The 16,171-nt window shown below is 41.6% G+C and overlaps 1 protein-coding gene across 2 annotated transcripts in view; it reads left to right on the top strand.

The window, feature by feature from the left end:
* Positions 1–16,171, top strand: part of cdkal1 (CDK5 regulatory subunit associated protein 1-like 1) — a 203,175-nt gene that overhangs the window by 53,669 nt on the left and 133,335 nt on the right. For both annotated transcript variants that reach the window (XM_079275747.1, XM_079275748.1), the window contains exons 5-7: positions 1,751–1,847; positions 5,376–5,424; positions 10,480–10,600. In XM_079275747.1, the coding sequence (XP_079131873.1) occupies positions 1,751–1,847; positions 5,376–5,424; positions 10,480–10,600 (267 nt within the window). The remainder of the gene's footprint in view (positions 1–1,750; positions 1,848–5,375; positions 5,425–10,479; positions 10,601–16,171) is intronic.

Below are 16,171 nucleotides of genomic sequence, written 5' to 3'. Positions count from 1 at the left end.
GTAATATACCATATCACTAGGGGTGTAACGGTTCACAAAATTCACGGTTGGGTTGGGTACGATACAGTGGAGCCACGTTTCGGTGCAGTAGAAAACTATAAATGCCAGAGAAATGGACTTGATTTTAAAATATATTTATTCATTACAACTAACATCATGAAGTTGTTCTTTGACTTTGAACAATGATGGAACTATACCTGAGTGACCCATCTTCTGGGGTGTCTTCTTAGCAACACATAAGCATAAAAAACAAAAACTGCTCCTTAATGTTATGTAGTATTGTTACTTACATCTTGCAAAAGAGATTTTTAATCTGAATGGGACTACCTGATTAAATAAAGGGTTTAAAAAAATACGTTATTTATTCAAACTTATTCGGTTCGTCATGCGTACCAAACCGTGAGCCTCGTTCCGAACGGTTCAATACGAATACGCGTACCGTTACACCCCTACATATCAGTGATGACTCTCTTGCCAATGGCCTCTTCACGCCGAGCCAAACTGTAACATGAATGTTGTAAATATTACATTATGTATGTGATGAATGCCCTGTTTTGACTTGGTTGTGTTTGTCATCAGAAGTTTTGACCTAAAACAAGTGTCATCCCTTGTATCTGCTGTCTTCTGTCGTGTTTTGCTGATGTTACTAGTGCTACGGCTGTTTGTTCTTAGTTTATTGGAGCATAGCTGTTCCTCCCTCGTCCCATCTCCTTCAACTCGTTGTTGTACGATGTCCATTCAAGAAAAACATGTCACCAATCAGGCGTTCACACTTAGAACACAGCAAAACACTACAAAGTACTTCTAGGGTCTCATGTGATGGATGATCACATCGTATGACGATGAAAGCCACCGCCTACTGTTTAAGAAACATTAAGTTGTGAGAGACATTTATATAAATTCAACAATGTCTCAGGAGATCAGTAATCTCAATTGTACACATAACTGATGATTTTCATCTGAAAACAAAAGTCAGAAAAGAATCCCTGCATACCTTTCTGTTTGATATACAGGACATTCCGAACCACATTTGCATCATGGGAATTACCTTGAGTATGTTTCTCTCACGGACATTTCAGGAGGGAATAGCTCGCATACCAACAGGGAAAAGCAGACATGGCTCTCTCTGTAGTCGGACACTGTCACAGCAGGGAGGTATCATTGTGTCCCGACTACTTGATGTGTAACCAGCTGTCCTCGTGCCTCAAGGCTTGTGAAACTGTAAACGGTACATTCCAGAGTGATGTCTTTTGGCTCATTTCTTCTTAGTACAGATAATAGCAAATCCAGTCAGCCTCTCCCGATTGCTATTGCTTCTTAGGTGTGTTTTATATTTGTTAAAGAATGCTGGCTGTCCTTGAAGACCATTTATTAATTTGTTTTTATGATTTTCAGCCCAACCAAGCCATTATATCTTCATTAATAGCTTAGGAAAATAAGTTTAAAGCACTGTGACTTTTGAGGAGCAAGTTTCATTTCAAAAGCGTCTCGCTTTACTGTTGTTGGATGTTTCAATTGGAATATTTCAGCTTTAGTGAATGATAGTAAAGTTCCCATTTTACAGGTTGCACGGGGAAGCCTGTAATTGTAGCCTTCGAGACATCAGTGTGTTGGTTTTATGCTCAGTCTTTTTTTACAATCTTTTTTTCTCTCCTGTTTAAATCAAAATCATTTTGCTGGAATTGTGAAAACTGTGACCTGCTAACGTTAATCTCCTCCGCTATCTTTTTATTTTTCTTTGTTTCTACAGAAAAGCCCAGGAACAGCAGAAAAAAGTGGTGGTAGCAGGCTGCGTTCCCCAGGCTCAGCCGCGGATGGACTACCTCAAAGGACTCAGCATCATCGGGGTGCGTGTGTGTGCTTTGACTTACGTATATCAAAGTGATAATCACAGCAACCTAGGAATATGTTCATACAGCATATACCATATGTCTGCGTGTCCATTCGTTTTCGTCATTTGTGTCTAATGGACAACCTTTCGACACACACACACACACACACACACACACCCCCCCCAGAGAGAGACATACAGACGGTGTGACCTGTCATTCACCTGGCGGCTAACCTGCTGTGTCGGTTCTATTCTGGCCTCTCTGCCGTTTGGTTCAATAGACCTCCCTGAGAGACACAAGACTTCTGAGATCAACATGGTGGGAAGTAGGAGAGAAGGAAGAATGTATGATGTAAGGAGGGAGAGAAGGATCCGCAGACAAACTTTTGTGTTTTTGTTGGCTGTCAGTCAGAAATATGCAGATATAACACTCACAATCACTCATAACCCTGTGGTGCAGGTACGAATATATTGTATGGCAAACTGTGATATGGAATAGTTATTTAATTGTTTCACCTCATTAATCACAGGAGGGAACTAAAATGAGTCATGGTTACCACCATTTAACAGCAACACGAGTGTTCCTCAGTAAATCATTGTAGTTTGACTGTACTTTTCTATCTGCTGCCACTCTCCAGGATCTTGCAAAATCCTCTGAAGTCTAATACCTGCAACACTTAAACATAAAAAAACAACAGTGTGAAAATATGCCTTTTTAGTTCAGCAATGTAATGCAAACATGTCTGTACCACACAGAAAGTGAACAGCTGGTTAATTGAGATGTATCATACACGCATGCATTCTCTTGATCACTCCATGCTCTGCCTTCTAAATCCCCACAGAAAACCATGATCATAATTTCACATAATGCAGAATTTATATGCTTGCGTAAAAAACCAACTGCTTTGTTTAAAACTGTGATAAATCAAAAAGCTTGAATATCAAATGTTGAGAAAATAATGGGGTGGGGGAGGGGGGGTTCGTTAAATGTCCTTTACTATAAATATTGTAATTCTATTTAAGTAAACATGCCCCCGTGTAACATAATTACATCCAAATCAAGTGGCATGTATGTATAATATAATTACATTCAGATAAACAGGCTTGTATATGTAACAGCCTTCAGGGCGCGGCTGAAACATCTGGGAAGTTTACCACTGTCGGCCCTTTCATTGTCATGAGTAGATTGGATTATGCATTGATACACACACACACACACACACACACACACACACACACACACACACACACTCTGATGGACGCATGCATGAACAGGCACACATGGTAACAAACACAGAAGGAGGTATACGAGTATGCACACACTCTCCTTGTGCATCCTTGGTTGTTACAATCCAGCACACAATGACGGTGACAGTTGGTGGGTTATGCAAAATAGATGCAAATGACCAGCCGTGAATTTGTATATCGTGATTGCACTAACGGCTCGATAAGGGCTGTAGTTAAAAAAAATAAAAGTGCTTTCTGTTGAATTCATTCAGTTCAATTGACCCGTGTGGCATCTTTTATGTGCGTTTCTGCTCCGTGTTCCTGTGTGAGGCTGCTGTGACAGGAGTGAGTGTGTGTGTGTGTGTGTGAGAGAGTGTGAGAGGTACACAGTCAGTCACGCAAGGCTACAGTGTTGAGCGCCTCTGAACTGGACATGTCACATCCTGTATCTGAGACGACCCCCCCCCCCCCACACACACACACACACACGCACACAGATCTGGCTGGGTAATCATAGGATTACAGTGGGTAAGCAATGTTGCAAACATGCGAAGCACGCACATCAGTCCTCTCAGCATGTATGCCTTGGGTGTGGGCTCCATTAGTGAATATTGAGAGGCAAGTTTATGTTATTATTTTAATATTTATGCCCAATTACTCACAAATGATATGCACTTCACATTGATTATTGTAAGGTTTATAATGTCACACAAATTGACAGTGGACATTAGATATCTAGTGGAGCGCACTCACTGGGGCTCAAATGGACGAACGTGCATGCACCCAACCGGCTACGTAAACAAAGCACAGAGGAGCTCTGATTACAGCACACACACTCTGCTCAGGTAGACATGACTCCACTATATCTTGACAGAGCAAATAGTTGTTTCTTGCTATATTAATGCTCTGAATTTCCAATTTTGCACCTTTTTAAATACGGAAGATGTTTTGTAGATGATTTTCCATTTAGTCCTTTTCTCAATAAGCCAGACATGTCTCTCACCCATAGTGTTACTCTACACAGGACAGACAGCTGTTGGAACAGATTTTACGACAGGTGCTCTCTTTGGCAAATGTGTTTGTATATGAATGTTTGGTTTAAAGGGGACGTATATATGTGCACTATACATACAGGACCTAATGGCACCTTTAGACAAACATCCCGCTTGTATGTTACTTTACTTTCACTTCTTACCAAAAAGAACAATCTTGGCATTTTTGACCGATGACTTTCCATGAAAGCATAGATCTTGGGAAAATATGTGTGCTTTTTTTTCAGCACATTTTCCATATTCAAACGGTACTCTACAATTGAAAAGTGAGATCTGAATTAATTGCAAAGATGTGAACAATACCCAACCCTCACTGTGAGTAGGGACACCCGCTGCTGATATGAATGAACCCAGATTACCTTGCCATTACAAGAAAATTGGTTTTATCTCGGTGTGCAACATGCATATAACCGCTGTCTACAAGGCACAGTGTGCATCTGTGCGAGTGTGTTCTAAAGAAGGGTTACTCTGGGTAATGGGCCTGGAGGCATTGAGAGAGTGTGCCAAGGGCTACAGCATAGACCTCTAAGAAGAGAGAAAGTGAGCAAATTAGAGGAACCAAAGGAGAAATAATGGCAGTTAAATGATTCTTTCCTTTCTTGCTTTTGTATCCCTCTCTTCATCCCTCCCTCCTCTTTCACTCTTCTCCTCTTCACCCTCCAGATTATTAGCAGAGGGATTGTAGATTTTTTTAAATCAGTGCAGTTCTCAATAGAAAATAATGCCCCCGAATAGTCTTTTCTTGGATATTCTCTCTGCTTGAATAAGTGTTTTTTCAGTCTCCCTTTGCAGAGCTGCAGGATGTTCTCCATGGGGAGAATAGCTCTCTTGCCTGATCATAACATGGTTCAGGTTTTAGTCATTCTCTCCTCATCTAAGGATGTGCTATTGGTTTATTCCTACCTGTATGCTCCTTTGTCTGCCACCCTCTCTACAATACCTCTTTCTGTGTCTGCCTCTTGGTTCTCATCCATGAAATCCTTCTCCATCTCCGTCTACACTTAGTGGTATTGCAGCTCCGTAGACACGTAGTGGCCTTTAGGAAATCTATACCACTTCATCCTGGCTGGAGAAAACTTGGTGTGATTGTATCCGTTCGTACTTATTTCTCTGTGTGCATGGTGCTTCTTGTCTTGTGCATATTTACATGCCTACCCAAGTGTGGATAAGCTAATGTGTGTTTGTCAATATCAGGCTTTTGTGTTACTGTTTGGACTTGGGTCGCATCAATAAACCACTCCCATGTGTGTCTGTCTGTCTTTCAGGTCCAACAGATTGATCGAGTGGTGGAAGTAGTGGACGAGGCTGTTAAAGGTATTTACACACACACACACACACACACACACACACACACACACACACAGGGACTCATCGTATGAGTGAATAAGCAGAAATGCATTGATCAGCTATTAAATGAATAAATGAGAGCCCTTTCACTGTTGGAATAGGAAGTGTATGAATGATTTTCAGTAAAGTCGTCTCTCCCCTTATTGACAGACCGCAAGGACTAAGAATAATTTATTACTTTCCTGTAAGAGAGCAGGTAATCAAATAGAAATGGCATTCTAACTTTCTGTCTACTTTCTCACAATTCATTTTTTCAAATATTTTAATTATGAGCGGTTGTCAATAATTAATGACAAGCTATAGTGTTATTTGAAGGTACAAAGATCAATACAAATTACTTTTGTGTTAAAATTGGACTCGACATGCTTTTTCCACGGGCTAAATGATTGTGCATTTCATAGAAGGAAATGCATTCAAAACGTATTGACGACATCGCTCCGAAAGACCAGTTTAAACTGACGTTATGTATTTAAAAAAGAAGTCTTCTTGCTGTCCGTGGAGTTTATTAAGTGGTCTTCTCTGACTGAGACGGACTCACATGGCAGTGATTAGGTCATCCATTTAAACTGTTAGTGAACCACCACTCTTAACTGTTTAATGAAGGTCAGGCAGAGTTTACAGTGTACGAGTGTCCAGACAAGCTGTCATACACCCCCAGCTGTTCTCTAATAAAGAACAGATTGAGTTGACTGTGTGTGTGTGTGTGTGTGTGTGTGTGTGCGTGTGTGTGTGTGTGTGTGTGAGAGTGAGTTACTAGTTTGCACTGCAGGCTTCACTCTAATGAAGGACAGCTGAACTGAGGCTTGATTTTACAATGTGTCATCAACCCTAAATCGTCTGGCTGCGCACACACACACACTCTCATTCGCACATGTGCACTGTGACTTTGATTCTCCCCCGTCTTCTCTATGATTTGCTCATTCTTTCCCTTTTCTCCCCTTTCCGTCTTCCTCTCGGTCTCCTCAGGATCTTTTGATCTGTTCCCCGTCCTTTCTTCCTCATCCCTTTGCCTTCTCACAGCCCTGTTCCAGCCCCTCTGCCCTCCTTCCCTTCCTCCTCCCTTCTTCACCTCCTCCATAGAAACTAATTTCCCCAGTATCATTACAGTTCTTTATGACCTCGTATAAACAGAGAGCTGTTATTTCAGCTCGGAGGCCTGGGCATAAACCTGTAAGCTCGGGGATTTGCCTTTCGTAATGGCTACTAAAATACTGACTTCAATGAACCGCTAATAGACGCAGTTCTTTGCTGCACCAAAATTGCTTGCAGGTCTGTTTTCCACCTGACAAGAGTGCTGGTATGCTTTTATGAGCGCGTTTCTGTGGGTGTGAGACTATGCATTGGATTCTGACTAAAACAAACTGTTGCTCCATAGAGATCCTTCACTACTGTGAGACTGCTTTTAATCATATTGCATCGACCGAACATAAACCTCCAGTTACTGCCTGTTGTAAATGGCAGGCCATGTTTTATCCTTAAGTTATCTCTGGTTGTGTTGCTGAGCATGCACACAGTGCTTAACATTTATACAGTCGCACACATTACAACTGCTGGCCAGTCTGGTGGTGCTGGTGGATCAGTGATTTGGTGTGTAATGTTGTTGGTGGTCACAAGCTTGCTTATCCAAATCAATACTTTTTTTTTTTTTTATTCTAGCTGCAGCAGATGTTGATTTTCTTGCTAACAACAAACAAATCATTGGCTTTATCTTGTATACCAAGCCCACTGGCAGATCTATAAAATAACTAATTAATGACACCCATGGATGCACATTTATCCAAAGGCACATAACCAGATTTCACGTCTCCCGGTGATGCTCAACAAACAAAAACCCAAGAACAATTCCTGATTTGAAGAGTAAAATACAGAGAAAGAATGTGTACATTTTTTCAATCAACAAAAAAACTGTATACAGAAGCCCACACAACGACTATAAAAAATGGTTTATTGATGTTTTCAATCTTAAAGCGACGCTGAAGTCTGGTCTTTGCACCATTAATACATATCTGCTGTAGCTCCTTTGTTTATAGGGCCGTTCTGATGTCTTCGTTTCTTTATTGACCTCCTAATATTGATCTTCTCTCACTGAGATTATAGCCTCGGATGATACCATTTCACCTGATATTCTTTTATGTTTCCGAGACGGTTAAGATTTAGTGTGCGTGTGTGTGACATAGAATCAGAGGGCAGAAAAGGTTAGACAGGCTAATGTATCTACTTAGCTACAGATCAGAGGCTACATGGCGTCCATGTAACCTCATGATCCTTATTTCACCGGGACAAACAAACTGTTTGAGTGTATCTCTGCTGAACAAATACAGCAGGAGTATAAACACACAGCTGATTAGAAAGAGACGGCTACACAGGAAGTGAGGAGCAGGTACAAAGAGACAAGTTGATGCGTTCACATGTATTTTTAGTCATCTGTCTGCTAAAAGCTTGTCATTGTCGAGCATCGAAGCCTCATATATGGCTTTTGAAATGTTTGCATGAAGTAATGCATTTTAATCTGAGATATTTGCCATCAAAATTGATTAGACTGACATTTGGCAAGAAAGTGAACTGCGTTTTTAAGGACAGTCATACATATCTAATAATACATATATCTATATATTGAGGGGTTAAATGACAAGCATCATCTTCCAGCTTTGTCCCTTCTTTCCAATGTGCCCCCATCCCCCGATCCTGCCTCCTGCTTTACAATCAAACCAGGGAGCACAACAAGTCCCACCACTTATGAGACATCAGACACAGGTCACCAGGTCAATCTTTTAGCTCCCTAGCTGTCTGATCCAACCATCCGTCTGGCCGTGCTCTACATCTTTCATCTGTAATACATTTTTTTCTATGATCGTCCAACCATCCGTCCATCCATCTATCCTCGCCTTCCCTCCCTCCTGTTCTCCAGCATGTTATAACGGGCCGTTACGAGTGGAGCGAAGGATTTATGTCGGTTTGTATTTATGAAGGAGAGAAAAGAACAAAGACATTGGGAAAAACACAGGAGGGCAGTCAGTATTTAGAAAATAGGTATAGGGTGGTGTGTGTCTTGCCCATCACAGCAGCTGGCCTCTCTAAACACGGTCATTGAGATGACGAGTAGCATAGCATTTTTTAGGTTTTCAAAAGTCAGCTCTTTTATCCTCCGCTCGGCCCTTACATTGGATTTGGCTCTGGACTCACTCCTGGAGCGATTCCATGCTGATGGGAGATTATTTCTTGAGTCTTGGGTGGCAGTCACTTTGACAAGGGGTCCTGTGCAGGTGCTTTGAGCCAGTGAAGCTGCACATCTCCAAAATGTGACTTTCCAAGTCCATTGTTGAACCTCAACATGGAAGCCATTACGGTTGGGCTCTGTGATGGTCTGCCACTTTTTGCTTTGGATAGATTTGTATCATTTTTTTCTGTTCATTTTGTTATTGTTCCCAGTAGGATAGTTTAGGGTCACGTACCCATTTAATGTTGATGTCAATGTTTTCATTTGTTAGGATTGAATGATCAGTGTTATCAAGGTTCAAACACAAGGCAATTGATTTCTAATGCTTTTAAAAAGAGTTTTACCGTAGGCCTTGAAGCTTTATGTTCAAGAATAAATAGTCTTTGTTGACCTTTATATAATTGCCATTCCATTAACTTTCTCCTCTATAGTACATTCGTGGAATGAACTTGTAGAAATGTTTAACAGCAGTTGATGAGCTGGTGGAAAGGCAAAACTTAAGACGTTAAAGGAAGTATTCATCTGTGGACGAATTGATCGATCAGTCAACAGATGGAGTGGCGGCGGTTACGGAAGGAAGAATGTTGGCGCATGCATGCATTTTAAATCCATGTTCGATCGGCAAAGATGGATGGACTGATGCATGGATAGATGGCCAGAAGAAAGCATGGCTGACTGTGCTTTAAGTCCCAGCTGTTTTCCAAGAGGGAAGTTTTCTAATTTCCGTGCTTGTTCTGGGATATTACGACTGGTCACGCCTCACCGATTGGCTCTTTGTCCTCCTCTGGGGCAGATTGTCATTTTTATCTACCAATTGATAGCTATGCTTCCTGCCCTGAGCCCTCCCTCCCAGGAGACCCGTGTAAAGCGGATGAAAACAGGAAGACAATTCCATCCCTCAACGCCTCCGCCTCGCACACCTTCTAGCTGGTAGCCTATTAGACGGTCGGTGAAGACTTATTATCGATTTGCCTCCGCTATGGATTTTCATTTGCTTCTGATACAATGTGCGATATCTTCTGAGAAATGCTACTTTTAGCTTTGTAACTGTGTGCCGTTAGTAAAAGATTTGAGAGAAATATTCTTCTTTATTTTGTAGATTGCCTTGTTCTTTCCTGTCTCGTTTTTTTTCCCACCCCTATTAAGTATCTTGTTACTATCAGTAGCGTTCACCTCGGCAAGAATATCACGTAATTGCCCCGCTTCCCACTTAGTGTTTGTGATACAAGAGGTTTGCCTGTCATGCTATTTCCTGCACAGCCAAACGATGTGTGCGCTGACGAGCGGCTCAGCCCGTTCCTGTGTCCTGGTCACGCTTAACATCGAATAGAACACTCAATAGATGACAGAAGTTAAATGAAGGCTTGTTTTTGCCGATCTAGAGGTGGATAATACTCAATGGAAAGTTGGCTTTTTAATTGGTTTTGTGTTTGTGGGTGGAAGGTTGTATGTAAATGTATTTATGCAAGTGTGTGTGTGTGTGTCCTGTACATTGAGTGCGTTATAGAGAGAGAGGAAGTGATGCAACCCTCCAAACAGTGAATTTGTCTCTTTCCTGTTATATTTGTCTCCTTTTATTTGTATCCACTAACAATGTGAATAATATCTTCTAGCTGTTTGTTCTGTTGAGCAGTTCAATCAGGTTTTTAGCAATTTTATCAGGGCAAATAATACATTTTACTTAAATGTATTCCTTTTTAACAACTGCCTACATCTGTGCAATCACTCACACATACGGTAGTATACTGGTAGTTAATGTCTCTGTCTGAAAAGGAATGTGTATTGACGTGCCGTTTGTTTTTCAGGCCACTCGGTTCGTCTTTTGGGTCAGAAGAAAAATGGAGGCCGGCGGCTCGGGGGAGCTAGACTGGACCTGCCCAAGATCAGGAAAAACCCTCTCATTGAAATCATCTCCATCAACACCGGGTAGGAAACAGTCACACAAGCAGGACTCAACTGAATTCAATTGCACTGCTTACCTACCATTCCAGTTTATGGTGTGTGTGTTTTCTCTCTGTTTGCTCAACCACTTAAACAGAGACCCTCTGTGCTTCTAATTGTATCACTTTCCCATGGCTTTGCAGGTGTGTGTGTGTGTGTGTGTGTGTGTGTGGGTTGTATGTATGTGGATGCACATATAGTGCTATTTGTTCTTCAAATGTAATCGCTTCAATTTGACTCATAAAATAAGTTTAAAAACACACGGATACATACATAGACCTCCTTCCTTTGTCACCCTTTTTCCATCATAGCTGTGATTGTGTTTTTCCTTTGTTGATTTGGCTGTTGTGTCGCTGGCAGTGAGTTTGTTTAACAATGCTTCTGTTGTGTCTGGTTTGGTTATTTCAGCATAAACAGTCATTTTATAGTGTAGAATAGATGGATAGATGGATGTACATATTGTAGATGCACACTATAGAAGGATGGATGGCTCGGTAGATGGACTCGACCGCTTTCATGTGCGTAGATGCACACACACTCAAACCGACACCCACGTTTTTATGGGCTAATTTTATGTTGTTTACAGGTCTGTGTTTCTCTACCAACCCATGTGCTGTATTCTCCGTGGGCTAGTTAAAAGGGTTACGACAGATTATTTCCACTGTGCTGGGCCTCCGCTGATGATGATCCATCAATCATCCTCCTGCACGTCTTCAACATCAACACACTGATGGCCTGAGCGTCACAAAGCGGGGAAGGAAACAACTTGCATGCACCAAACTAGTGTTCTGTGATGCTGGAGATATCTTATGTTCTCACACACACTTCAGCTTTTTAACTAGCTGTCAAGGAAACAAGCTTAAGCTGTTAATAATCACCGTCTCTAGACACAACACGCTCAAATACAGAGACGATGTAATAAGGAGATTAGTTACTGTCAGTGAGCGGGTCTCAACATTCTACTCAAACGTCCTTCTGCACTAATTTGCAGCTGCGTTCTTCCACATGTAAAACAGCGATCCACCAACAAGAAGGCGGTGACTGCTCTCAGGTCCTGACTTATTGTTTATTTTTAAAAATATTTTTTCTTATTTGTTTTTAATCTTTTAACTGGACATCTTTTTGGAGGCCGGGGGATTACACAAATATGATGACTCAGTGAATCGGCTGTACACAAATCTCTTGCAAATAACACCGGTGTTGGTGGAAATCCAAGCTTAATGTGTGCTTTTGTGTGAGTGGGTCAGTCCAGTTTGTGGCCAGTTTGTGTATTAAGGAAAATGGAGAGAATGAGCTCTTTATGTGTTCTGTTTTTAGATGATCTGTTTTAAATATTCTTTTGAGATCGTCGTGACATCATTGGTGGCATTTGTCAGCAGAGGAAACAGAGAGATCTTTGTTTGAGACACGGAGACACACATGCACAACATCAGTTGCAGTTGTTCTCCAAACTGCTTCTGTGCCAGAAGAGAACATTTAAAGCTCTTACTTTGTAGTGTGTGTGTGTGGCCTTTAATGTCTCCAGTTTGTTGCCAGTTTGTCTTTGTGCGTGAACATGTGGGATGCATCCCTGTGTTCCAACCAAGTTGATGTCATGCTGTAGGCTGGAGTGCCTCCACAGGTTATCTGCAGGTCCTTGAAAAATTTTGAATCTCAAATCATTTCAGAACACAGAATATTAACATATCGTAAACACAGTCGACAGATACTTTTTCTTACTATATAATAAGGCCGCATGGTAAATGGAATACAACCTAATGATTGTGAGTGTGTTCAGCATGCTGATGTAACTCAAGTAAAGCCTGACGGAGTGGCTAGCATGGCTGTATTCTCTTTGTGTTGTTTGATTATTACGAAAGCTTTTTTCAAATGAAGTATTACATCAACAGTCGTCACATTGCCCCTCTTGGTCAAATTACTGGTAGACATCTTCCAGGTCTACCAGACACCCCAAAGGGCCTTTTTATACAGAGCAACATCCTAAACGCGTATTGTCTGTAAACGGTGATCATCCTAACAGTCCTATTGTTGAATGAAATCCATTTACTCATTTCAGTGCGTGTCTGACAGATGCACCTATTGTATCATCCCGTTCTCTTTATTAGTGCAAATCCTCACAACAGCCGGGCTGCACCTGGGACTACCTATGAAAATTTAATTTCATCTTCAAATTGATTCACAATATTAGTTTCATTAAGTTGCATATCAATTTTATTTGGACCTATTAGATGACCTTTTTTTCCCCCTCACGCAGTTAATTTGATCGCCATCAGAAAATAAATTCAACATAGTCCAGCTAGTCCTCAAATGCCCTCTGGCTCTGTATTAAGAGGACATTGTCAGGTTTCTCCCGGGCCGATTAGCACACTTCTTTTGATTAGTCTTCACTTGATTCAATAATGAGCAAAGACCCTGATAGTATTACAGACATATTATGGAAGCAAGGGACAGAAACTAAGTGTTTTATGGCACATTTCAGTTTAAAGTGTACTCTGATTCTATTAATTGTGCGCTGCTTTCCTTCCATGCAGTTGTTTTTGAATATATAATCCTATAAATTTGAACCCTATTCCATGAAATTGAATCAATTTGAACGCAATCATTTGTTTCAGTAAGAAAACAAACTTGGTCCATGAAATACAGTTCAATTAAAATTAATTTGTTTTTGATTACCGGTAGTAATGTCACAGCGCCATGAATAGACCTCCAAACAGCATAATACCTCCATCCTCCCAGGGGCCTTGAACATCAGGCTTCTGAAGACAAAGTGACACAAAAGGCACGAAAATCAAATGGACTCAATCAATGGCGACGTTCTCAGGCTGTTATCGACATTCATGTTTGAGTTTTAAACAGCTTTTGATAACGGTTAACCTTTAAACCACCACCATCATGCCCACGACCCACACACATGCAGCGTAGTCATCAGTCTCATCATAATCACTCTCCACACATTACAAAGGTGATCAGACCGAGCCACTATGTGTACCGAATGTCAACGTTTCCATCCGTGTTTTTGAATGAAGCTTGGAACGTCCGTCAATACCAGCACATGCCTCCCCGTGTGTGCAAGAGGGACGGCAACCCGCTGGCCGGTCCTCAAGGATATTGTTGACAATAAACCGGTCTGTGTTGCAGTTTGGATCTGCAACAGTACAAGATAAATCTCTTCCACTGGTAGTGTATGTGCATATTGAAAGGTCGGTAGTAGTTGATGAATGAGAAGACTAAAATACAGAAATACTGTAAATACATACACACACACACAGTTGGTGTTTACCAACGTGGCATTGAATCAGACCGGTTTCCTTTGTACTCCGCCCTACTCGTGCTCCTGATGTTGACACCAGCAGCTGATGTCGGGCTCTTTTAATTGGCTTACGTTCCAGTTGCCAGCATTTAGTTTTGGATTGTTTCTTCCGTGGATTCTTCCACAGCTTCTTTATGCAAACTGATGAGCCTGAGGGCAGAGTTCATTTTTTGATACACTCTCCGACTGGAAAAAGACTTTGCTGTCTTCTAATGCTCTGTTTTGTGTCCCAGTTTTAGCACCCTCGATACTTTGGGGAAGCTGCTGTGTGTATGCGTTTGTGTTTTGCCCTAGGCTACACTAACGGTCCCATCTTGCTCTCTCGCTCTGTGTGTGTGTGTGTGTTGTCAGCGACAGTAAAAGGCCCTTTGTGAACAAGTTAAATCGTGACTCTTCAGCGTCATAAACAAGGAATTTATAGCCACTCAGTCAGAATGGTTCATTAAACTCGTGTGTGTGTGTTTGTTGCTGTGTCTTTGTGTGAACCATTGCCGTTACACTCCAGGCATTAAAAAAAAGAAGCCCTTTGTTCCACAGTAACAGCTCATTTCATTATCTTTATCTTCCCTGTTCTCTATTTAGTTACATTTTTGCCAGTCATAATCTCTGTTATTGTTATTGCGGTGCGCTAAAAGTCAGGTGTTAATGATCCTTCGCTCTAACCCCAAACCAATAACCAACTTCATCGTTTGTATCCTCCAGGCAGGGAGACGGGGCGGCGGAGGGAACGGGCTTCTCGTGGTTTGAGAGCTCTCTCTAACACAAGTGAAGCACTGCTGGCAGCTTCCACTTTCTAATAGATAGTTAGAAGTTGAATTCATGATCTGGAGGCTTGTGCTGCTGTGATTGTGAATATTGCACCATGATGACAGTGGTCATGCTTGATGCAAACATTCCCCAAACAGTTTCCTATCCTGTTGAAGTTATTTATTTTCTCTTTGCCATTTTATGATACTGTGAAAATCTTTGGTTGGTTTCTTTAGCCAACCAGCGCATTGTCCCTCAAATGCTTTCAGTGCTTGAACTAAGGACTAAAAACAGCAAACATTGAAGGATTTAATCAATAATTTGTTACGAGAGATGGAAGTTTGTTACTGTTTGAGTTATTGGCCTCAGCTATCTATGGAGTATAAAAGATAACCTTGCAGCCCATACAGTTTCTTATCCTCCCTTTGTTCAGCTCCCTCTATTCAATTCCCTTTCTTCCCCTTTTTTTCGCCTTCCGACACTAATAGTAACATATTTATCTGTTACCGAAAGCTAATTTGATCTGCCCATTAAGCCACGTTGAATATTGCACGATGCCATTGTTTGGGTTTTGAAAAGATATTTCATACCTTTTTAAACATGAATGTTTTGGATGCTTTACTCCAGCGATATGGTATTAATCTCTCATCATGTTTTTCTTCTATTCGTTTCTGTGGCGGGCTACGTTCAAAAAGGATTTGAACGGGCTACCGTCTCATTGCTCACAGACCCTCATCCCTGCCAAATCCTCGATTTCTAAAATCGCCGTAGAAGAAATACACACATGCACACGCACCATGTAAACAAAGCTGATACCAAGTGAAACGTGCTCGTGTGTTGGCGTGCGTTTTGAATGTGTGTGTGTGTTGGCTGATAGGCCCCCATGTGTAGCTGCTTGTTTCCTGTAATTTGCGTCTGGCTGCCACAACTTCTCCATCCACTCTCCACGCCGGCACAGTGGAAGAATAGGTCTTATCAAGCTCGCTGCTGACCTTTTACGTTGATGTGTTTTAACCATTGTGACCGAGGTGTTGTGTCCAGGCCTTTAGTCAGCTGGGAGAGCCAGTCCTTTTGGGTCACAGGCGTCTAAATGGAGAGGAGAAACAATAAGCCTCACATCAGGCGTGGCCAACGTTAAGACTTATCTGAAGCCACACAGCACAACCGCCATGTGAGAGTAGACTTACAACCTTAAGGAAGTTCATACAAAGGTATTTATTGACTACTGTTACCGACCCGATGTGCCACTCAGTAACGTGTGAGTCAGTCAAACTCAGGACGTTGGGTTTTTGATGCCTTGACGTGGTAAAAAAACTAGACGGCACAGCTTATTGGAGACACACCTTTATAATAAAGATAATCACTTGAGCATCGTAGATTCTGGGGTTCATGTGATGTTCCCTGCAGATAATCTGTCCATATCGCTCCCGCATTTTAAAAGCAAATACACAAGCCACGTTCCACTGCTCTACTTGACTGCCTTTTCATTTGTTTTGATC

This window comes from Melanostigma gelatinosum (assembly GCF_949748355.1).
Source record: "Melanostigma gelatinosum genome assembly, chromosome: 9".
Lineage (NCBI taxonomy): Eukaryota > Metazoa > Chordata > Actinopteri > Perciformes > Zoarcidae > Melanostigma > Melanostigma gelatinosum.
This window is presented reverse-complemented; position numbering and strand designations above follow the sequence as displayed.